This window comes from Capsicum annuum, chromosome 6 (genome assembly GCF_002878395.1).
Source record: "Capsicum annuum cultivar UCD-10X-F1 chromosome 6, UCD10Xv1.1, whole genome shotgun sequence".
Classification (NCBI taxonomy): Eukaryota; Viridiplantae; Streptophyta; class Magnoliopsida; order Solanales; family Solanaceae; genus Capsicum; species Capsicum annuum.
The window spans coordinates 225,085,492-225,111,355 of NC_061116.1; the positions used below are offsets into that span (position 1 = coordinate 225,085,492).

The 25,864-nt window shown below is 34.3% G+C and overlaps 3 protein-coding genes across 3 annotated transcripts; all 3 read right to left on the reverse strand.

Moving 5' to 3' along the window:
* Positions 1–3: 3 nt before the first annotated feature.
* Positions 4–2,880, reverse strand: LOC107875390 (calcium uniporter protein 6, mitochondrial). Its single transcript, XM_016722098.2, has 2 exons — positions 2,068–2,880; positions 4–489 (listed from the first exon to the last, which is right to left on the reverse strand). The coding sequence occupies exons 1-2, from the start codon at positions 2,524–2,526 to the stop codon at positions 4–6; spliced, it is 945 nt and encodes a 314-aa protein (XP_016577584.1). The 5' UTR covers positions 2,527–2,880.
* Positions 2,881–7,356: 4,476 nt separating this feature from the next.
* On the reverse strand, positions 7,357–8,508 carry LOC107873796 (pentatricopeptide repeat-containing protein At3g13160, mitochondrial). Its single transcript, XM_016720736.1, has one exon. It carries the CDS (start codon positions 8,506–8,508, stop codon positions 7,357–7,359), a length of 1,152 nt encoding a protein of 383 aa, XP_016576222.1.
* Positions 8,509–9,524: 1,016 nt separating this feature from the next.
* Positions 9,525–16,282, reverse strand: LOC107875389 (mitochondrial import receptor subunit TOM40-1). Its single transcript, XM_016722097.2, has 11 exons — positions 15,982–16,282; positions 14,338–14,419; positions 14,122–14,221; positions 13,943–14,038; positions 13,795–13,845; positions 13,534–13,599; positions 12,371–12,472; positions 11,499–11,567; positions 11,327–11,410; positions 10,243–10,338; positions 9,525–10,001 (listed from the first exon to the last, which is right to left on the reverse strand). Exons 1-11 carry the CDS (start codon positions 16,115–16,117, stop codon positions 9,945–9,947), a joined length of 939 nt encoding a protein of 312 aa, XP_016577583.1. The 5' UTR covers positions 16,118–16,282; the 3' UTR covers positions 9,525–9,944.
* Between the last annotated feature and the right edge of the window lie 9,582 nt (positions 16,283–25,864).

The following is a 25,864-nucleotide window of genomic DNA, read 5'->3' on the forward strand; positions in this document are numbered from 1 at the left end:
GATTTAGTGACCATGTAAAAGATCCTCGGGTTCCAGCTCCACCCCCAACCGATGTTTAATGGAAGCTTGACTATTCACTGGCAATTTGATTTTCTTTTGTAATTCAACAAACCTCTGAATATCAAAATTAGACTTCTTGATCAGCTTCCTCTGCCTTGAGAGGAAAAGCCTCTTCAGCACATCTTGGTATGACGGGTCTCTAGAAGTAACAAGGAAGTAAGCATAACCTATTACTATTCCAGCAGAAGTTGTAAAAAAAGCAATTGGCTCCATCACATCCCAAGAGAATTCCCAGAACGTAAGACGGAAGAAAAGACCGACTTGCAAAAGGCCAGCCCCTAAACCACACCACAAAATGCGGCGCACATGCTTATGTGCAAGCTCATCTATTTTATCTTTCTTCTCCTGCAGAATCTTTAGTTCCTCTATTGTGGGGTCATCATCAGGTAGAAGTGCTAAGGGAACTGCCTTTCTAATTTCATCCACTACCTGAAAACATAAGGAAGAAATGAAACTGAGTATTTCAATAGTGAAAAAGCTTTTAAGACGGATGGCTAGAAATGAACTTTTTATTACGAAATGTCACTCAAATTCATATTCAGAAACAACCAAATATGCATTTAAACTCACACATTCTTTCCTTTCTTAGGCAACTTACGCAATAAATTTGTGATCAAAGAAAGCATACTCTAACTCTTTCATGATTTCCTAATTCTCGGTGCCTCATTAAATTAGAAATAAGTAATTAGACGATGTTATGCAACTCTATGTTGCTCGGATTCCTTACAAATTTCGGCGGTTGCATGTAGGATCCTACGAAAATAGTGTACTTTTGGAGGATCCAACACGGGTGCGGCATCATTATGGAGAGTCCAAACAACATATATGCAAATACAGAAAAGAAGTAATTGATGCATGACATGTCCATGCAAAATTAGGACTATTTACGCTATCAACTAATGGACAAAAATCTGCCAGATTTCGGGCAATATGAGACAATGTCCTCAATAAGGTGGGGTTAAGTAATGACCAAACTAACAAGAGTTTGTTCTCCACGATTCCTATATTCTTGCTTTTCTTTTTTTTTTGACAAATCCACGATTCTAATATTCTTGCTTATTGATAACCTATTCAAAAAGTTTCAGAATGCAACCATAATATCAAACATCAGAAACTCCAATCACCACCACCACCACCACCACCTGCCAGACTGCCTTACACACCTTTCTTGTCTTCATCAAAAGTTCTCCAATCAAAGGAAGTGCATTCACATTAACTGAATCTGCTAAGTATTATATTGATCTAAGGAAACTGTTATTCAACTACGTAACATATCGGTTAATCCAACCTCACACCATTGATCGACACCATTTTCTCGAAATTAGCGATGCCAATAACCTGATGTAACTAACACTTATTAACCATTAATGACTAATTCTGAGGATAAACTGATCAATATAGATCCTTGTTACATTGCATATATACCAAAGGCAGACAGAAAAAGCAGAATAAGTACTCAAAGCTAAAGAAACTATGTTGTTCTTCATGTTGGTTCTTGAAATTTAAGCATATGCCAATGGGTTGTATGCTTTCCCGTTTCACCTTCTATGTTATCGGTAACAGTTTCCCTCACAACACCCAAAAGAGAATACTCGCTCTTTTTCAATTTGTTTGTCTTTGACTTTTCAGTCGGTTTAAAAAGAATGTCTCTTTCCTTTCTTGTCAACTCTTTAGTTTCAACTTTCCATATGACATTTTTAAGACTACAACATTAAACAACATTTTGGTACATTCTACATATCTTTAACTTAAACTACAAAATCAAATAATCTTCTTTACTTTCTTAAACTTCGTGTCAATCCAAAACCAGACAAACAAATTGAAACCGATGGGGTATTACTCCTTCCCCCATCTTACAGGTCAATATTCCCAAAGACCTCCCCTTTTAATGATCTCTTAGATATCACAGCTAAAAAACGCAAATTTTACATACTAATCATCAAACAAACACCTTTTTACACAACCCCAAATCCCCAGAACAACCAAAAAGGGGGAAAAGAAAATTACCTTATCAGGATGAAGATAAACTTTATCTCTGAAAAGCAAAATAACACCAGCCTCATCAAGAACTCTAGCAAAACCAACAGCTTCTTCATGTGTTTTAGCCACGCCCATTTTCTCACACGCCTTCAACAGATCAGCATACCCAATAACCTCCTTTTCCTTCATCCCTAATTTCCACTTCAACTCCTCAACATTCACCAATCTCATCAACCTCTTAGCTTCCTCATGAGTAATACTATCCCCATTCGCATTCCCATTCTTGTTTTCCCCGTTTTCTCCACCCCCATTGGAAGCAGAGGTAAAATAGTACCCACCCAATATTCGGGTCGAACCGAACTGATAATCCATACCCACAAACTGCCTAAACGGTCCCGTCCCATAGTTAATCGAGTTTGTTCTGGCAGCCGATGTAACCGTAACTGTAACTGTCCGTTTCAATAACTTACACGAAGTTCTCCACATTTTTACCAAAATACAGGTAAAAATAAAATTCCCTTTTTCTTAAAGCGCAAATTAAATTGAAATAGTGAATAATAATATGAAGTTATAGTATTTTAAACTCAAGAATTGATGTTGGTATATTGAGGCATGATTTGGGATGAGATTGTTGGAAAGAACAATTTTTTTTTATAATGAAAATATATATATACGGGAATGAGGGTGAGATGTGTGTTGGTAACAGTTGAAACGGAGTTTACGAGAGCCCGCTAAACGAGAGAGAAAATAGCAACTTCATGGGAGGGCCAAGTTTTTTTTATAAGTCTGTAGGAAGAAGAAAGAAAAGGGAAAGAGCTGAGCATTACTCGGAGTGTTATGGGTAGGGTTTCCAGCACGTATTTGACACGGCCACGCGGACTCTTCAATTTATTTCCTTATTTCAAAATTGATCTAACATTAAAAATAATTGTTTCAGAACTTCAATAATTATAATAAAATAATTTTTTTTTCTGTTTCACATTAGTTGCTCATGCTAAAAATATTTATTTCATTTTAGTTGTTTAATTTTAGTTGTTTAAGTTTTAAAATAAAGACAATTTTATTGTGTTTTTTAATATTATTCCTATTATTAAATGATTATATGTAAAATTTGTTAGAATTTTTGTCCTGATTTTCTTATCAAATTTAAGTTTTATTTTTTTTAAAAGAAAAATAAAAGTAATGTCATAATTACTTTTACTTTTTCTGAAAAGAAAATATAAAAATTTTTCATATTTGTCAAACCTCTTTGTAAGAGGAAACTTTATAAATAGAACACTCTCTTTTCATACAATAACACAATAATATCCATAATTTAGTCATTTAAAAAGTCTTCTTATTTACGAGAGATTTTCTCCAATAGGTTTTATGTTTTTCCAATATAAGTTTTTAATATGTAGGTCGTTTGACCAAACCATATAAATAATATGTTCTTAATATTTATTTTCGTTGTAATCTGAATTATCACCTTTTTGGTTTGCAAACTATTAGCTTCCGCATAACGCCCTCTCAATTTCGAACCCAACAAGTGATATCAGATACTACAATTCAAAGATTCAATAATTTGGGGAAACGAAATTAACCAGGTTCAAAGCGATTTCAAATCAAGCTGTAACCAGTTTGATGATAATGACGTTTTTGTCCAACTACATATGAAGAATATATTTCAATCATATTTTCAACAATTCTGTTGTCACATCTTTAAAAATAAAGCACTCTTTTAATCCTATAAAGGGTTCAAATATTTTTAACCCAAAAGGGTTCATATATTTTTTAACCCAAAAATTCTATTTTTAAGCATGTTAAGCTTGAAGACTATATGAAGAATAAAGATTAATAATGTGAAAAAGATGGATCAATTGAAGAAAATCATGTCAAAAAGAGAAGATTTGTTAGGATTTTTGCTCTGATTTTCTTACCAAATTTAAGTTTTACTTTTTTTAGACGAAAAATAAAAATAATACCATAGTTACTTTTACTTTTTCTGAAATAAAAATATAATTTTTTTTCATATTTGATAAACCTCTTTTTAAGAAGAAAGATTTTGGAACTCTATAAATAGAAGACTAATTCTTCTCATACAATAATACGATAATATCCACAAAGTAATCGTTTAAAGAGTTTGTTTACAGGAAGATTTTTTCCCAATGGTTTTATATTTTCTTTAATATTAATTTTCACGTGTATGTCAGTTGGCCAAATTATATCAATAATATTATCTTTTTATTTTATATTGTGTCATCTGAATTATCACCATTTTGATATAGAACTTTAAGCTTTCGTATGACGCCCTCTCGATTTCGAATAAGGTTGAATTAGAAAAATACACATCTAATACTTTCCTATGTTCATAAGTGGTTCTTTGAGGTTGTGCACAATTTTTAAGAAATTAATTATTTCTAAAAATAAAAAGTATTTTAATAAATTGACACTCGATAAATAAAATATGACACTTATTATGAAACAAAATGCTTCGAAGCGACAGCGCACCTCATACGGAATTTCCCAAAACGTTGTAGTGGGTGCTATTTTTTTGGATAATGTGGGTCTTGACTCTTGATAGTTTTGATGGGACAACGACCTTGGTCTACCTTTGGTTATTTTATTATTAAAAAATTGTGTTATGTAAAATCATTCTTCTGATATAGCTTGGGATAATTACCAGTAAAATTATGTTAAATACAATATTTTGTTTGACTTTTAATATAATTAATTTGGGATGATTATTATGAAATATTAGAGTATTTAGTTGTGCAAATTTTACCATGGAAAATTCAGAATTGGCTTTCGTCATGACCTCTTCTATTTATTCCAAGTAAGAAGATGATATCAAATAAAAAACAACCTCTAATCTTCTAATTAAACATGAATTAAGCATATAACTTCAGATTCTCAATTCTGTCTTTCCTGTCAATATTTATATTGGTATCATAAAATTAATTGCTTATGATTAATGAAGAATTCGCTGATCAAATAATGCTAGGAAATAACTTAATTGCTTGTGAATTACATAATAACGAAATAGTTGCTTGATAATGAAGAATCCTTTTTTTTTTCTTTTTAAGAAGAATCCACTAACAAACATGCCAGGAATAAATTAATGTCATAGACTTGATTTCAGATGTGTTTTATGTTTAAATAAAATAAAGTAAAGATTCTTATATTTTTACAGCTTTCCTTGATGTTGCTTCGTTTACCAAAATTAGGAGAAAATATTTGACCAAAGTCCCTTTGAAGAGTTTAATTATGTTGCTGCAATAAACTTAAAATAAGTGTAGTTAATAGCATAAAAATTATTTACGTTATTACATGTGTTAAATCCTTTTTTTTGTGAATATTAAAAATGAAACACTGGCTGTCAGGTGTTGATGCCACGAGTATATGAAAATAGGAATTGCGAAAAGAAGAAAGAAAGCCAGTTTTTGTAATGAACTATTTTTCCCTTTGAAAAATATATTTGTCTAAGCAATTGAAGAAAATAATTTAAAAATATTTTTGCGTAATCATTTTTTTTTTTCAAGGATGGTTGGGTTGGTCTATGCCACCAATTTGCTTGTCAAATAATTTGACTTGCACGTTTGCATTTCTCTTCATAAATTATCCACGATCTTGTATGACACGTCCTTCGTGGGTTATTTTCACATTTTGTATCTTGGCCAAATCAAATTGGCATGTGGAGCTTAGAAAAATACTATATTGTATATGTCTCAATCCAACTGTGAAGATATTAGTCGCTCTAAGCATAGGTCTGCACAAATATATCTCTGATGTTAAGAGTCTAAACTCATTTTTATAAGTTTTCTAATTTTCTAATTCTATTATATGATGTCGAATCCTCTTTAAGACGTAATATTTTACCTCTTTTTTTTTTAAGAGGTTTGTCCTATGACATGCCTCACATATACCGAATTAAAAACCTTAGGCCAATATAGATATAGATACGTATCTACTCATCATTATTTCTTCATAATAGAGCCATGCTTTGTATGTGTGTGTATTTTGGAAACGTCACGTAATGTAGACAAATAATTTAAAATTGTTGAAATTGGAAGCAACAGATAGGTATATATACGTATGAACTCGATGAAAGCTACAATCAATTTAGCTCACATTTACGTATCATCTTCTATCTTTTTTAAAATTTAATTTCATAAATTCAAAATCTTGACTTTGCCTTTGCTGCCACGACATGTTTAGCGTATTGCATGTATTAAGGTTGTATGGAGGTGAATTTAAAAAAAAAAAAAAAAAAAAAAAAAACATTAGGAGGGTCAAGGTCTAGGAAAAGATTTGATTAAAGACCAATAAGTTTTTTAATAATAGTGGTTTTCGGTGTTAGTTTGTGCGCACCTCAACTATTTCATCAAGTACGCGTCAGTTGTCATCTTTCACCAACATAAGTATCGAGTAACTGTGTGTCACAAAGCATAGGTAGATTAAGAGAAATCGACTTGATACTTTGACCCATTGGTCTACCAGGTCTGTACCAGTAGTGAATTAATTAGAAACAATGCTTACTAGATGGGATTCAATCAAAAATGAAAACAACATACTTGTGTATTCCCACATAGTGAGATCTGGGGAGGGTAAACTGTACACAGTCCATACCAATGCCTCCAAAGAAGTAGAGAGATTGTTTCCGATAGACCTCCGGCTCAGGACAAAAAAGACAATAAATAAAGTCGTATTAAAACATAAAACATGATGAGATAACCGAAATAAGACACCCACAGAAAGCACAACCCTACGACTACTATCTAACTGAAAGCACACACCTCTCCTAAACCCACCGAACAAGAAATTCCAACCTACGTGCACAACCCTACGACTACTAGCATGACTACACCAAAGCAATCCTATTCACTAGCTACGACTCACTCCCACGAACTAGCCCTCTAACCTAATTCGCGTCTTCTATACCTTTCTATCGTCCTCAGTAAGGTATAACTGCTTCATGTCAAGTCTAATCACCTCCTTCATTTCAAGTCTAATCACCTCCCTCTAGTATTTCTTCGCCCTACCTTCACCCTTTCTAAAACCATCCATAGCCAACCTCTTTCACCCCTATGAAGTGAGACATCAGTGCTACTCGTCATCACATGCCCAAACCATCTCAACTTCACTTCCTGCATCTTGTCTTCGACCGAAGGCACTCATACCTTCTCAAACGAAAATGAAAACTTCGAATATTTTTCTTATAAGGAGATGAACCATTCCTCATGCGTTGTATTTCATCTAAGGCAAAATCAACCTTAATACAAGCTCAAGTAAACGCGCAAAAGATCAAATCATAAGCGAAACAGGGATGATAAACAACTAGTTATGCAGAGGCAACGAAAGCTCATACAGGAATCTCTTACTTGACATGACCAACTTAACCAGCTCCTTTGCATTTTCAATCTTAGATTGCTCAACTAATCCATCAACAACTCTCTGCATTATATTTCTATAAATAAGCACTTCTGCATCGATAGCTTTCATGCACAAGTGCAGCGCGAAATCGAATTCTTTCGTTTCACAAGCCAAAGGAATAAGCATACGATACGTTACAGCATCAGGCAGGCAATCATTTTGCTCCATCTTTTCATACCACATATTAGCCTGCTCCAAATTCCCTTCGTCAACATACGTCTTTATCAGTGCATTGTAGGTGAATTTGCTCGGTTTGAAACCCTTGTTAACGATCTCCTCAAACAACTGAATCCCGTTGGAAACCTCATTAGCTTTAAGCAAACCTCGTAATCTAATGTTATAACTGCGAAGATCATGATCAATAGTTTTCTTTTCCATCATATTCCACAAGTTTTCAGCTTCAGTAAGCCTTCCACTTTCATAAAGCGCGGTTAACAATGTATTACAAGTCACAGTATTCGGCTTAATCCCATGTTTTTCAATCTCATCCATCAAATGCACAGCAGAATCTACAGAACCAGCTTTGCACAACGCCTTCATCGCAAGGTTATATGACATTAAATTAAGCACAATTGACAATTTCTCGGGCAATTCACGAAACAGTTTGCCAATTTCATCATATCTCTCCGATTTAATGCATGATTCCAAAAGAGCATTGAAGGAAAACACACTCCGCGAACAATTTAATTTAGGCATTTCGTCGAACAGTTTACGTGCATGATCATACATTTTTGCTTTCCCGTAGAGGAGAATGAGGCCGCATACAAAAAACTCGTTACGAATATCTGGGTAAGTTTTTTGATGTTCGATGACTTCATGGATGCCGGAGAAGTGTTGGGCTTTAACAAGGCGGTAAATGCCGGTTTCATAATTGGAAATACGTCGACGAAACTCGGGGTGTATGGATGATCTTTTTAAGAAATTTACGATTCCTTGTGTTGTGCTATTAGTGGTGTGTAAAGAGGTAATGGTGGGCTCCGGTGTTTTGGCGGCGGGGTTGTGGTTGCTTCCGACGAAGATACGTCGCAGACGGCGGACAGTTGAAATAGTCGACATTTGATTGTACAGTATTTTTCTCCAACTTATAAAACATAGGGTTAACTAGAATTGCACTTTATGTTCGCGCTAATTTGGTACAAACAAATTAATGTGGTTTTTGTGTTACTTTGAATTATTTAAGCTTTTCAATCATTATTTAATCTCCGGGTGCGCATTGGAGCCCTTCTCGCAAATCACAAAGGCTTAGCTGGTGTGACAAACTTGACTGTGAAGGAGTTGATACGCAAAATCGATTATAAAATACTATCTGTTGTTCCAACTCAGACGATTTTTCAAATCCTTTCAATGAAAATATTGACGAATTATAGAGGCTTGTCTGGTGTGACGAACTTGACTGAGAAGGAGTTGGCAGACAAAATCCATCTATGACCTTCTCTATAAGATACTATTCGTTGTGCCATTCCAAATCCTTTCAAGCATTTTGAACAACTAACACAATGAAAATACCGACGGAGAGGTAAAGTTTGATAAAGAGATATTGGACAACTGACACAACGAAAATACTGACGGAGAGGTAAAGTTTGATAAAGAGATATTGGAGGAGAAGAGTTCAAATGCACCTTTTTTCACCATCGAGACCTCTAGTGTCCCAACGAATATGTGCATCCCCAAACTTCATTCATACACTAATCTCTCGTAGTTTTCATTCCCTTCACTTTAGTGATAGTTAGGTCACACCTTATCCTTATAGGTGCACCTCTTATGTATCTTTTACATGCATATCTATGTTTATGCTCAAAGTATAAACTTTTCTAATATAATCCAATGCATACAACAGCATTATTAATCATCTTCAAGTTGGAATAGGTGTTGCATTTGTGATGACAACAACGAGGCTTGAAACTAGGTGGCTTGGCCATGATTATTTTTAAGAGTTGAATTTCAAAAATCAAGTCTAGCCATAAAACTGAAAAACACCATAAAATTGTTCACTCCAAATACAAAAATTGAAAAACAACTCCAATTTGTATTCATGGCCAAACGCAACTTCAATTTCCAAATACCATTTTTCCCTTTGTAAACAAAAACTATGTTTTAAGAGAAAAAAATCACAATTTTCATGGCCAAACAAGCCGAAGTATATGAATTTCCACCTTTAGAAGAAATACTGGCAAACATCTAGTGGTCCAGTAGGCAAATGCCATGCCACTATTGCTAACACTAAATCAGAACTATATTTCTTTCTGAATTAATCTAACTCTACAACATTCGATGACCATATTGTTGAAAATATTGAACAATAAACCCCCAGTATTGCAAAATCAACTACTGCTGATTAGTTGCAGCACCTGATGCTCTATAGCATGTTGCTCAGTAAAATTACAAAACTGATGCTTTCATTCTCATTGAGGAAATGAATCATCTACGATGCTTTTAACTCAACGGATATTGATCAACTAAAAATTTGTCCTTGTCTAAACTGACTGCCTCTTCTACTCTCCTAGTGTCAGTCCGAATCCGAACTTGTAGTCTCTCTTTTTATGATCAATCTGCAGGCGCCATCAGGAGCGAGTTATAACAGTTGAGTAGCCAAAGTGCATGAGACTAGATACTTGTAAAAATCAAGGAAAGTTGTTTTGAAAGTAAAAGCTCAAAAAGAGAATCATAATCAAAATTTGTATGCCATACTTAAGATAAAGAGAACTTGCACCCACTAAAAATATAGGTGGGATGGGGAAGAAACTTGTATATGAAGAAATGGATAAGATCTGCAGTATATATGACACTTACCTCGGCAGAAAGGATAAAATTAAGGCCCATATTGAGCCGTTCTTCCAGGAAAGCAGCAACACAGCCGTTGGAATCAATCTTTCCTCTAAGACGACACTGCAATGTGCACGCTATTACTGATTTTCAAAGAGTAAAGTCTTCATAAATGTTGTTGATTAGTCATCCCAACACAGACAACCTTTAGTATAAATGAGTCAACTATAGCTATGCACCCAAAACAGCATGAAAAAAATCGTGATAATATGTGTAGCAACTAGAATAATGCCTAATCTTACTAAGATTTATCAGCAAATATGTCCTCAAGCACAAGACTCCCCACTAACCAAAGAAATAGTTCAATTGCCAAAATCCCGGAAGATGTGGATCGCGAGTCAATTGGCAATACAACAACTGAAATTCAGGAAATTTGTAATTCCTTTGTAGTTTGCAGCAACCTCTAAATGTGCTGTAGTGACAAAAGACGAATTGAAATTTACAGCAGTTAAACCAATTGCTGAAAGTGTTTCTTTACCTAATCTTGCATGAAATATCATTAAAGAATTGCTAAATAGCATATATTACATGTTATAAAAGGGATGATTACAAGTTATGTGAGAGAATGAGGCATTAGAATACTCCTCACTCCTTTTCTTCTTCCGCCACACACACAAAAAAGGCACATTACACTTATTTTCAACAGATAAATGAAAGGAGATGCAAATGAGAAATCAAGCAAGAAAGCATGTTGCATACAAAAAATGCACGCAGATCATCTCTACATAACATGGACATGGAAGAGGTGGTAGTCAAAGAGTTTTTTACAGAAGCAAATGAGAATATTGACGTCGTTCTGGCATCAAGGTGTCAAAATCTAATGCAAAAATGATCTCTTGGAAGACCGAAGCTGCATGTAATCAGTTTGTAAATTTAAAACATAATTTTGCCAGAATCAAACCAGCACACCATTTTAACTAGCTCACGTGAATGCTGCAGTGCAACACACTCATCAAAACCAGATGACAGGTAGATACTGAAAAAACTACAACTTGCAAGTAGAAAGCTTTCCAGTCAACATTTCCTAATTGTTTGTTTTCACAAAAATTACCTGCCGAAGGATGTAATCATAACCAACACTTGCAGTAACATCCCTAGACCTATAGTCGTACATAAAGTCTGATGCCAGAGACACCTGCATGGAAGAAGGGCTTTTAAGAAAATTACAAAACCCACTCATCATTAACTCTATCTCTCCAGAATAGGGAGTGCCTTTTTAAAACCTTTTCAGAAACTTTCTGAACATAGCCCAGTGAAACTATTCCAGTGCTAGCAATTTGCCCTGTAGCAACCTGCAGGCAGAATGAAACATGCACCAATTAACAGAAATATTGGATCAACCAAGCTAGTTGCACAACATTAAACATAAGTATTTTCCTTTTAATAAAAAGGATCAAATATATTCCTGACAAGCATGTGTCAATCATCAGACCATGATTATCATACAGAGGGCCTGATTGACACAATAAAAACACATTCAATTAAGGAAAAAAAAATCACAAAGGAAAGAAAATAGGCCAGGTCAATCGATTTAAGTTCCAGGCAAATGCCTCCAAAAAAGAAGAAAACGCTGCTATAATATCCCCATACATCTCGAGGCAGACCCAGGATATGACAGCCACGTGCACCATTAAAATCAATGGAAATCTATCACCAGTCATAAAGACTGATTATAGAGGGCTTATTCAGTTGGTTCGTGTTTAATTTCAATTCAGTCCAATAGATTTTTTATTTATAAGCAAGTGACCTATGAAGCAAAATTAGTTCAATTGATTAAGATTTTTCTCTCTCAATATAGAGGGACTGAAGGGGGCCTTCTACCAATGCACCAGCTGGTAATTTGTGCATGCAGGTGCGACAACTAATATATCTCTACTTCTTGGATGTAATTACATGTATATTAAATTTCCCGATGCTGGTGCACCCTCACCCTAACACATCGGTCTGCCTCAGCTAACATCCATTAACAACTTCACATTCTAAACGTTATACATATCTTGTTGTTATCATAATACCTTTAAACTTTAATTTAATTTTTATTTTTTTTAAAGGAGCACGCTACTCTAATAGGAGGATCTAATAACAGGCATTTTACCATCTTATTTGTGTTGTAGCGAGCAACATAGCCAATGCCAGACTTCCGATGCTGACCAGCCCAGAACACTTCACCACCTAGAGCCAAATGCGGAGTGACACTCTGCAAAAGATATAAAGCTGCCGTAAGGAAATTTAATTAAGAAATACATTGCTTGATCAAGAGGATTGAAAGACATATATGCCTGTGACATATACCCAAAATTATGAAAAATGAACTCCAATCACAATCAAAGGAAACCTAAGCAAGAAATCATCCTGCTTATATTAGTGATGACGACTGCAATATAAAATTGCTTCCAGCTGTTGGTGTGTACTCACTCCCATGGGAGTTAGCAAAATTATCATTATTTTCTGTTTGCTTTAAGACCTCCAGGCCATTGACTAGATACTGCCCTATCAATTCAAAGCTAACAAGTATCATAAATATGCAATATTATTCACATGAGATGAGCTTCACTCAATCAAGAAACTGCTTATACAAAAATACAGGATTTATGCATAAGTGCCACATCATATGGAGTAGAGTGGCACGATCAGTTGGTTGTTTTCCTTGCCACTTTAAGTTTTAGGATCATGAGGATGGTGAAGAGCATGTAACCGATTCTAAATCTAAAATATGATCTCGGTTATTTTCAAGTTGGCATCAAAGGTAGTGTTTAAGCTGGCATGAGTCACTAGTTTTCTCTTCTTTGCTTTTTTCCCAAATGATCTGATTTTTTGACACAACGTGATGTTATTTTTATGAAATAGAGACACTACAGGATATTTATGTCTCAGTAACACGGGAAGACTTCTCAGCTGTTTCCTCTTGCTCTATCTCTTCTCAGCTGTTTCCTCTTGCTCTATCTCCCAATCTTGCTAAGTCTCAATCCCAGTAGCCATTGTGATATTTATTCCTACCGTTACTCTAGCCTTTATATACAACTCCTCTCACGCCTTCTATTCCAAATTTGTGAAATTGTGGCGTTCCCTGGCTTGAACCAAAATTGATTCTGTTTGAAAATTCAAGATATTTCATGTAACTTGTGGACATAAATTTGCGAGACTTAAAAGTTCTCATATGACTAAAGACAAGGCCCTTTACCTTTGAAAAATATTAGTGATTTAAGTGGTGTCATTTCTTGGGGCTAATTGCAGAGTTGCAAGTCTTGATACGTTTACCTGGATGTAGCTGGCTCCAAATAATGCGCCATTCCCGAATTGAAACTGTGTTCTGCAGTCTTTACCCTTTACAAACAATAAAAGACAAGAATACACAAGTGTTAGTCTTCCTAACACATCTAGGCTATAAAGTAGTTTGTGCATAGTACGGGTTGATTGAATCAGAAATAGAATATCGCATGACATTCCCACTGCAATCACAAATTAAAATCCAATGGCTTGCATGCATTGAATTCTGTGCATAAAGGTAAAGAAACATACCTTGTAATCAAAATTAACCATGCCATGCGACATGTGTGGCTCGCCTGTTAGCTGATAAGTAGAAATGTACGAGTTATATATGGCTTATTCTTGATATATAGTAATTGTTTACTGACACTATCAAAGGTAACAAAGCAAATTCGCAAACCTGAGCATTGGCCTTCATTGCAAGATTCTCAGACAAATCGCACTTCACCCTTGCATTCACTTTACCGTCCGTCAATACTCTCCCAAGTAGCATCAGCTGTTGAAAAATGGTCATTGCTCCAACACTCAGATAATCAAATAAGTTTAAGACTGCAGATAGGGATAGAATCAACTACACACCTTTGGATCTATAAAGTTGGCACCAAACTCATAGTGAGCTGTGGGAATTTTGACTACATCCATAGACTGAGTAGGAAGTTCCGTGGGACCCATGAAAACACTAACAGAAGTAGGAAGCAGAGTTCTTTCAACATTGAGAAGACACCACTATCCCTCCAATAAAGGAGAAAGCATAGTAATAGATCTGATACATGTCATTAGAAATGCTAAATCTACCTGTGACTGAGAAAAAATCTCTGATTAAGTACTCTGGTGAAGTCGAAGCGCATGCCTTCAAAAAGTTCAGGCTTTAAAGACACTGCCAAGATAAAATATTCATTAATTAATACATCCTTGTGAACGCAGAAATACACCAATAAATGGCAGCCTTAACAGCAGGTCAACCGCTGTATATGATTAATTTGACGATGGTTTAGAGACATAATATTGATGACAGCAATAACACTAACACAAACAAAAATAATAACCAACCATTAACAGTAAACTTGTACAAGTTCAGTGATTTTACATGCATTAAAACTTCGGCAAATCTTTTTAAAAGTGCTTCTAGGTGTATTTTTCTCAAAAATCAACAACAACATACTAAATGTATTCCCACAAAGTGGGGTTTGTGGGGCCTTGGGAGCAGAGGCGAACCTAGGATTTGAAGAGCGCGGGTGCACCATTATCTTGACATAAGCAGTCAAGAATCTTCCAATGACGACTGATCTTGACATAAGCCGTCAAGATTCTTCCAATGAGGACTGATTTTGACATAAGCGGTCAAGAATATTCAAATGAAGACTGAGGAATAGTGTCGTGTCTAACTGATCGGTCGGTAGAGGATTAAGCAATGACGAAAATACAATATATAGGCCAAATATGGGTTTTAAGGTAATAAATAAACTTCAACTTTATAAGATAAGTGAGTCTAGTAGCCTAGTGGTAAAGGTTGTAGTATCTAAACAAATTGTCAAAGGTTCGAATCCCTACTATCACTTTTTTGTTAACATTAAAAACAAAAAAATAGCAAAATAATGATGTCCATCAGACTCGATCTTGGATTGCAAGTGTGGAAGATACCAGCTGGAACCAACGCGCCCAGAGTGCACTTGTGTTTAATGGGGTGCACATAATTTATATAATAGTTTCTTAAGATATATACATGTACATATATAGAACTTTTTTCGAACTTAACGGGTGCACGTGCACCCCCACCTTAACACATGGGTCCGCCTCTGCTGGGGAGGTAGAGTATATGCAGTCTATACCACTAACTCAGACAAAGTAGAGAGGCTGTTTATGTCCGGCTCAAGACAGATAACAAATATAACAAAACATAAAAGCACACAACAAACAAGGTATAAAGAAATCATAATACTTTTAGAAAAAACAGTAGCTTTTCCACTTTTTTGGCTATTGAAAAACAACTTATACTACCCTCATAAGCACTTACTTTTCTTCAAAAGCTTAGCCAAAGTTCTTAACATAATAACTTTTTTAAAATAAACACTTTTCACCTCCCAAAAGCTTGGCCAAACAGGTCAATAATCGATTGGATTAACAAATTATTTGTCCAAACAGGCTAATAATCAATTGATTCATAACAATGAGCCTATTTTTTGAACCCCCTTAACAAGTGAAAATTCTAGCTCCGCCGAGGTTAAAATTACTTCTTCTTTATTTAACGTATATATACTAAATGTTCAACCTCCCTCGATGCTTCGTGTGTTTTGTTTTTTATTTTTCAAACCCCTTTAATGAATGAAAATTCTAGCTCCTCCAATGTGTGGGAGAATGCATGCAAGCTGACCCTGACAACATGGTTATCAAAATTATAAAAACAGGCAATGAAATAGAGAGATGAAGTAAAATACTAACTTATAACTTCACGATTAATTTCTTCGTAAGGAACAGGACAAGGCAAGTTGAAGTAATCGACTTTCTCCGGTTCGATTACCGTCGGCTTTGAACCTGCCGGAGAATCTGCAGTTGCCGGAGGGACAGGAGTGGCCATTTCGTAAATAATCAAAATGTGAAAAGCAAAAAATACAGCAATTTAAGAAGAAAAAGTGGATGTTTTTTTCTTCTTCTTTTTTGCGAGAGGGAGAGAGTAGAGCAGTGAAAGCGATCGGTAGGATAAAACCCTCACAAAACCCCTGAAATAAGTTTGGCAGAACCCGACCCGTTTCCAAATACTCTCTACTTGACGTTTTCTTTTTAGGGTGTGTTTGGTACAAAGGAAAATGTTTTCCATGAAAAATGTTTTTTTCGAAAACAAGTTGATTTCTTACTTGTTTTCTTGTGTTTGGCTGGTGGATGGAAAATATTTTTCAAAAAATATTTTATAGTGTTTGATTGATGAATAAAAAAATATTTTTCAAAACATACATTCTAGTGTTTAGCTAAAGCGTAAAAATACATTTTAGAAAAATAATTTTTGATCTCAAAAAATACTTTTTTAGGGTGCGTTCGACATGGAGGAAAAATATTTTCTAGAAAAATAAGTTATTTCTTACTTATATTTGTGTGATCGTTATGCAAATTGGATAAGTATATGTTTTCTAGAAGTATTTGTATATATTTAAGAGATAATACCTAATTACCCCCGAACTATACTCGAAAGAGCTGTGACACACCTCAACTTCAAGGGGGTCCTATTACCCCTGAGCTAATTAAAAGTGGAATTTTCACCCCCTTTGTGCCTATGTGGCATATACGTGGCACACACGTGTGACTACATGGACGCTAAAAGGTTGAGAAGTGTCTTCCTAAGTGAGAAGTATTTTGAACCGTATAGAATTTTCCTAATATCGACTTTTTGTCATGTAGAGAATTGAATAAGCTTTCCGTCGATACCAAATTCGCCCAAATCCTACACTCGGGCAAAGAGTTAGAGTCATTTTAGTGAGACAGTGTGCCACCTGGCACTTTAGCGCGTCGCGGAGCTAGCCAAAATGGCAATCGTCAAAATCCAGTGAGCCTTCGCGATTATGGCGCGTCGTGCCAAGGCTTAATTTCAAAATTGTTAATTTTCAGTGCACCAACGTGATTCCACCGCATTGCGGTGCCTTTCCAGTTCGCAACCAAGGTGGCAACGCGATTCCACCGCATCGCGCCATCAAGCAGTTTTCCGATTGTCAAATTTCTAGTGAGCTGGCACGATTATGGCACGTCGCGCCAACATGTAATATCGGGATTTTTCAATTTAATTTCAGGGGCGAAAAGGGTTTTTTCCCAACCCCTATATATACTCCTTAACACGGAATTTGGCCTCATTTCACCCAAAATATCATTGTTTTCTCTCAAATTTGTTCAAGAACAAGAGCTACGGTTTCTACAAAAATCAAAACCCTTCCTTCTTCTTCAATAGAAATCAAGAATCTCTCCAAGGGCTTTCAAGAAAGAGTTTCTCTAAGGTATGCAGATGTTGATTCTTTGGTCCCTTTCATCCAAGAAGCTCAAGATTCTAAAGTTCAAAGCTTTTATGTTTATGAGTTTTCATGATTCATGTGAGTCGAAATTGATGTTCATGCTATTAGAGTTGTGATTCATGTTTGTTTATAAGGTTTTCAAGTTTTGACCTTAGTATGTGATATTCATATGATTTTCATGATAAACCCTCTTCAAGTTGTTTGTTAAGTGATGTGTTCATGTTAATTAAGTGTAGAAATTGTTGAATAAGCAAAGCATGCTCCCCATATGTTTGATAAAATGCTTATGTGAAGGAATTAGAGCCATTCTAGCAAGTTGATTAGAAATCCCCAATTGTGTGTAAGCCCATATATACCAAGTGTTTGTTGAAAAGCCTTAGCGAATGAATTGTGGCATGATAGCATAAAATTCCCCAATTATGTGCTCTTTGATACATGTTAAGACTTTAATACACTCTAACTGTTTGATGAATGAATTGTGGCATAATAGCATGAAATTCTCCAATTATGTGCTCTTTGATACATACTAAGACTTTAATACACGCTAAGTGTTTGATGAATGAATTGTAACATGATAACATGAAGTTCTCTAATTATGTGTTCTCCGGTACATGCCAAGACTTAAATATGTGAGAAGTGCTTGATGCAAGGCCTTGTTGAATGGAGTATGATCCAATAGCATATCCCCCTATGTTATTACATGTTTAGAATTCCTAAATGTTTGAAGTGATGCCTTAGTGATTGTGATGATGAATGATTGTCCATGGTCTTGATTATTCAAGAATGGTTATGTTTTACTTTTATGTTATCTAGTCCTGGGGGTATTTATACTCGACAATTTAGCTGTTGTCTAGAGCCCGTTTCAGTTTTCACGATAATTCCAGTTGAGCCATGATTCTCAGAACTCAGCGAGTTATAAAACTCCATATTCTCAGACAGATACAAAACTTAAGAAATCTCAATAATCTCTGTAATCGTCGTAATCTCAATATCGCTAGTAATCTAGCCCCAGTTCTGTACTCAGCTCAGATCTAGTAGTATTCAAGTGTTAAGTTCAGTCCTCAGTAGTATTCGAGTAATCTATCCTGAGCTCAGTGTCGTTCAGTCAGATAATGAGATTTAGTGGTATTCCGTCAGATACGGAACCAAGTGAATTCAGCTTAACTCAGTCAGATCATTCGAGAAACATGATCAGTATCAAATTCAGCTTAGTTTGTGTTCAGTTAAGAATCAGTTCAGAGTCTTTCAGTTGGGAGTAAGAGCTAGCACCGAGCGAGGGCAGGGATGGCAGCTTCCCATTAGAGAGGCAGAGTCGTTAGAAGCAATCTCTAAACTCCAGAACTGCATAGCCAGCGTAGGATGCAGGAGTCACCCATCAGGAAATGCTAGTCACCAGTCAGATAGGCTTGACTATTATATTGCCTTAGGTTTGACTTTCTGTGAGGGTCACCTGTCAAATAGGCTTGACCAGAGAGGTCTTTACCTGTGGTACGGTATTGACACCCTTCCTGCTGGGGTTACAGGTTGGACCCCACCAGTTGAGATTCGGGACATGTCGGTTAAGTGACTACTTCCCACAGTTGCAGTTTCAGTATCAATCTTCAGAAATCAGGACTGTCAGATACAATCATCTATCTCAGTAAGAAACTCAGATAGTTTTATTGATTCATAGACCACCCGTCAGATAGGTTTGGTCTCATATAAAGTTATTCAGTATCAGATCTAGAGATCACCCGTCAGATAGGCTTGATCTCAGTCTCATATTCAGTTGAGTAATCTCATTATCAGATCCCGAGATCACCCGTCGGATAGGCTTGATCTCAGTCTCAGATTCAGTTGAGTAATCTTATTATCAGATCTAAAGATCACCCGTCAGATAGGCTTGATCTCAGTCTCAGAGTCAGGTGAGTATTCTTGTTATCAGATCTAGAGATCACTCGTTAGATAGGCTTGATCTCAGTCTCAGATTCAGTTGAGTATTCTTGTTATCAAATCTAGAGATCACCCGTCAGATAGGCTTGATCTTAGTCTCAGATTCAGTTGAGTATTTATGTTATCAGATCTAGAGATCACCAGTCAAATAGGTTTGACCTCAGACGCAAATTCAGTTGAGTATTCTTGTTGTCAAATTCGAACATGATCTTTTCTTATCATTGATAGTAGATTCCGGAATCATCCGTTAGAGAGGTTTGATCTCATATGCAGTCAGTCGAGAGTAAAAAGCTCAGAATTCAGTCATTGATATGAGTAGATTCAGTTAATCAATTTCAGTATTTCGAGTCACGATGATTTCAGTTATGGTTCGTGCATTCATGCATGTGTTCTCATTCAGTACTCTCATGATTATGCAGTTAAGTAATTATTCATGCATAAGCCCTTGCATGTAGCCTTACCTCATCTTTATACTCGGTACATTCCCGTACTAACGCATTTGCGCTATGGTGTTTTATTTGACACCATAGGTTCGGAGGCACGCGATCCAAAGTACCCTTAGCAGCTCAGTCTCAGTCAGCAGCAGTAGACATAGCAGTGAGTCCTCTTCAGTTGAGGATGATCCTTATTTTTATCATTATCGCATCAGATTTGGTTTAATTTTAGTTGACGGAGTTAGTTGGGGACATATCCCATCAACTTCACAGTTCAGACAGTTTAGAGGCTTTTCAGACAGATGTATCAGTATTCAGTTTTCAATTTTGAGTATTTTTAGAAGTTTTGAACCTTATGGCCAGTTTCCGCATTTATTATCTATATTATGCAGTGTTCGGTTACAAATATCAGTAGAGGGTTGGCTTGTGGTCCTTTGGTATCATGAGCACTGTGTGACGTTTCGGTTCTAGAAAATCGGGTCGTTACAATCACTTTATTATGATTAACAAAAATTAACTTTGAAATTTCATATTTATCTTTAGTGAAATATTTTTCACCCTTTAAACCATAAATATCATAAGTTTTTTTATTTTTTAAAAATATCACGTCAAGTTAAATAGTATCACATAAAATAGAACGAAAAAAGTAATGTATACTACAAGTCTACAACATCATGTAAATTCTCACTGGTGGAATATTATGAGAGGGTGTATACGCAGCATTATCTCTATTTTATGATGATTATCAAACAACATTAATAAATATTCGTCACGACCCGACCCGAGGCCCTGGCCGCGATGGACATCCCAAACCACACAGGCCCGAGATATCCCTGTCACGTCCCAACCCACTAGTGATATTGGCCGCTCTAGGCCCAGGCCCGCACGGCTTTAAAACGCGTCACTAGGGAGTAAGACTTTCTCACTTATATATCCAGTATCCCTTCTGTGTTTTATCGATGTGGGACTCCTTCTTAAGTTGGGTCGTTACAATATCATAATAATTGATTCATTTTTTAATGTAATTATTTTTTGAAATTGAAGCTTTACTTTGTTCTGTATAAATTTTGCAGGAATTAAGTTGTGCAATATAAATTGTATAGTATTTTTGAGAAGTTGTAATATTTAGAAGATAAATATTTTTTTTTTTGTACACGTGCTCTTTATTCAAGTTTTTTTTCTTGCAACCTTATATTCTCTTTGTTTTTATTAGGATGAGAATTAAGTCCCTTATTTTTATTAGTAGAAGAAGTTCTAACTTTTGGTGTAACTTGATAGGATGAATCTATTATGAAAATTAACTAGAAATCTATTGATTAACATGAATTTCAAGAGTAGATGGTTGATTGCCTCTTTCTTATTTTGAAAGCTTTTTAGTTGGGAAGGAATTTGCTATCGTGACTCTTTTTTATGATGTATATGATAAAAAGCGATAAACTCATTTTTCTTTGGTCATAGATTGATTCAAAGAACTAAAGTCGACTTACAATATTAAATTTGTTGTTTTTCGATAGCTCAATTATAAAGTGGTTAATTGTTAAACTCTTTTCTAGTAAAAAAAAAAAGATAACTAATATAATATGATACTTGAAAGAATATACGTGTGGGTTTGTGTGTGGCATTTTTTTTTAAAAAAAAATTATACATTATATCCTTTCAACATACAATATAACTAGTGTACTATCCCACGCTTCGCGCGATCAAAAAAGACATTTCTTATAAATAATAAATAAATATAAATGCACAAAGTAAAATATGACAATAAACATAATAATCCTAAATTACTGAAAAATAAGAAAGAAATATGAAAATTAGAGGAATAAAAAAGCATTGTCACATATTTTTTTGTTGTTCTTCCTTTTCTTGATAAGGCAGTATGTTTATTGGAAGATGAGGTGGAGATCCAACTAAATCATATTTCCATGACATAATAAATATGAAATATTAAAGAATAAATACAAATATTCTCCTTTTATGCCAAAACACAAAATAGACATATGAAAATGTCAGGAAAAAAATTACTTGACAATGAGACAACAAAAAAAGTTTTATTGTATTGTATTCACGTAGCTTAAGTGGTAGTTTTTTCTTCTCAATGAGAACTCTTTTGACAATGAAGATAAATGGAGATGATCTTAGGATTTTCTTCACTCGTCAGAGCAAATATTTTGAAGAAAACATATGCAACAGTGTTAAACCTAATAAAACTTTGAATTTTGAATAGTTTTTTGAACGCTTGAGTAACAGTAGTAACTTTTAGATTCTCAGTGACAATTGTTTCTTAGTGACTTTTGGATTTTAATATATATGTAATTAACCCTTGGTTACTTGTGTTGGGTTCGAAATCGAGAGGGCGTCATGCAGAAGCTATTAGTTGCAAACCATTGTGGTGACAATTCAGAAGACACATAAAACAATACTAAAAAACTTAATATTATTATATTATTTGGCCAATTGGCCTACATATAAAACATAATATTAAAATATAGAAACTAATAGAGAAAATCTCTCTATAAACAAAACTCTTAAAAGACTACATTGTGGATACTATTATATTGTTGTATGAGAAGTAACCATACCAAATAAGAGTTTCAAAACCTTTTCTCCAAAAAAAAGGTTTACCAAATATGGAAAAGAATTATATTTTTCTTTAAAGAAAAGTAAAAGTAATCATGATTACTTTTATTTTTCTTCCAAGAAAAAATAAAATTTAATTTTTGTAAAGAAATCAGGGCAAAAATCCTAACAAATTTTTCCTTTTTGGCTTGAGTTTCTAGCAAAATATTCTTGATCCTCTTCTTCACACGATCTTCATATATCAACGATCTTTATATATATATATATATATATATATATATATATATATATATCACTGTTGCTTACCATGATTAAAAGTTGATATAGGTTGAAAATTGGAGCCCTATGCGTTGAAAATAAAAGCATGAGTTAATATTATTGAAGCCCCTTATTATAAGTAAGGGGTTAAAAGTGGAGCCTTGTGTATTAAAAGTGAGCACAAGTTAAAAGTGGAGCTCATGCATTAAAAGTATATGCACGAGTTGAACGGAGCCCTATCATAAAAGTAAGCAGGGGTTGAAAGTTGAAGCCCATAAATATGGGTTGAAAATTGATTTTGGTTTTAAAGATAGATTAGCAGCAGGATTGTTGAAATTTTGTTTGAAACTTTTTCTCCACATGTAGTTTTTTAAAAAAAACTTTTTTTTGGACAAAAAACTTCATCATCACCAAGTTGATTGCAATGTTGATTTTAAACTATACTCAATCTAACCATGGACTCTGATACCACTTGTTGGGTTCGAAATAGAGAGGGTGTTATGTGGAAGGTTAAAGTTTGCAAATCAATATGATGATAATTCAGATTACAAAGAAAAATATACTAAAGTCATAAGACCTACATATTGAAAATTAATATAAAAAAATATTAAAAAATTACATTGTGGATACTATTGTATTGTGGTATGAGAAAAGAGGTCTTCTATTTATAAAGTTTCAAAACCTTTGCTCCAATGAGGAGGTTTGCTAAATATGAAAAAGAATTATATTTTCCTTTAAAGAAAAGTAAAAGTAATTATTGTTACTTTTATTTTCTTTTCAAGAAAAAATAAAACTTAATGTTGGTAAGAAAACTAGGGCAAAAACTCTAGCAACTTGTTAGTTGGCATATTTAATTTTTTTGAAAATCAATTTAATTAATTTTCAAAGTTAAATTAGATTATATTAATTCAATATTTAAAATTAAAATTTAGATATTAAAAAACTATATGAAAAATGCTATAAAATGCATTTTATTTAATATTATTAAAAAAAGATACATCTTAAAAATGTTGGTTAAAATTTATGTTGTTTGATTTCAAAAAGAAAATTATACCAACTAAAACGAAGGGAGTAATAAATTGCAAAAAATGAGTGAAAAATCAAGAAAAGTTGTACATTTAATTTTGTTTATTTAACGTAATTTCTTTTGATAATTTTGTTTAATTTTAGAAAAAATATATAAACAGAGAAGTGCTAAAACATAAAGGACAAAAAAAGTCGCTCAAAACTTTCATTTCATTCAATTTATACGATCTCACCTTTTTGTGGCGTCACCTCGTTATAATGGTATTTCATTATAATTTTTTTTCAAAATTGATTTTTCATGTTATATTTTAATTCTTTATAATAGCATTCTACATATAACAATAATATCGTTTATTATAACGGTACATTCTTTGTAAAATTATCTCTCTATAACAACATACTCAAATAATATGTAATAATATTTTGTAATGAATACATTATATACAAAACAAAATATCAAAATATTAATGGTATGAATATCTGATTTAAACAAAAAAATTGTATTTAAGACTATTAATATTTGTCTTTTTTATATTCATCAACTTTTAAATTTGTATACTTTTATGACAGCTAAATGATATCTGAATATCAAATGTGAGTGTGTATATATATATAACAACACCTCAACCATAAAATTCTCGAACAAATAGTACCATATATAGATATTTTACTATGTATGAACAAATTAAATTGGAATCAATTTTTTTAAACGTTAATCTCGAAGAACTTTATATATGGAACTTCCCTTTCCATTCTTTTCTCCTTCCCTTTTATTTCTCTACCTAAGGTTTTGTTTTTCGTTTTCTTATGCATTGTTTTCTCTTGGCCAAACACATAGACAGACCCTCAAACTTGTCCTGAAAATTCACTTAGACCCCTCAATTAAAGTTTGTACCTATTAGACTCCTAAACTTCCTGAATTTTGATCCAATTGGCATTTTTTGCCCAATCAGCTAAAATCTCAAGTGTGTGTAATACACACGCGATGATGTCGCAAAAAAAAACTAATTAGAAGTTGATATGTGGCATTGTGAGTCTAACAATTATTAAAAAATAATTATAAATTTTTTTAAAAAATAAAAATTGTTCCTTCAACCCCCACTCCCACCCCACCCGTCCCCTTCAACCTCCCCCCTCCCCCACGCCACCCCTTCCGTTCTTTTCTCCATTATTTACCAAAGATGAACTTAAAAGAAAAAAAAAACTGGTTCACCCGCTGCCCCCTCTCCTCCCCATTTTTCCATTCTTCTTCTCCATTGTTTTGCAAGAACCAGAACTTAAAAAAAAAAAATAGGTTCTCCATTTTCTGCAAGCACTAGAACTTTTTTTTTAAAAGAGTAAGTTCTCATGATACTTTCTCCATCAAGGATACCAATTTCTTCATTTTGCAAGAAAATGATTCCCCATTATATTGGATTTGAGTTATTTAAGTTCATAAACATGTAATTTCGAACAATCTTAAAATTTTGAAGTTAATTTTTCGACGAGTCTCGTCGAAAAATGCATTCAAAAATGGCTAAAGAAGATGATGAGTGAGGTCATGGTTTGCAAAGGAAGACGATGATGATAGATGGTTGTGAAGAAGACGATGAATAGGTGGCGGGGGTTGCGAAGAAGACGATGAAGGGGGGGCGGTGAAGAAAATGATGAAAGGGGGTGCAGGGTGCTTTTAATTTTTTTTCAAAATTATAATAATTAAAAATTATATTAATAAAATAATTTAAATATACGTTTTTAATTAAAAAATAAAATATTATTTAATTACTGTTCACGCGCTCAGGGAGAGTGTAACACACTCTCCTTGCCAAATCAACATTTTGTGCCTGATAGGTACCAATTTTAGCACTTGAGGGGCCTGATAGGTCCAACCCTTAGTTGAGGGGTCTAAATGGATTTTCAGGACAAGTTTGAGGGCTTGTCGATGGATTTGACCTTTTCTCTTTCTACCATTATGTAAAATCCCAAACATCAGTTCCATTCTTTTCTCCTTCTTTTTTATTTCTTTGTCTAAGCTTCTGTTTTCCTTTTCTTATGCCAATGTTTTCTCTTCCTACCATTATGTAAAATCCCCCAAAATTAGCAACTTTTTGATATGCTCTTGTA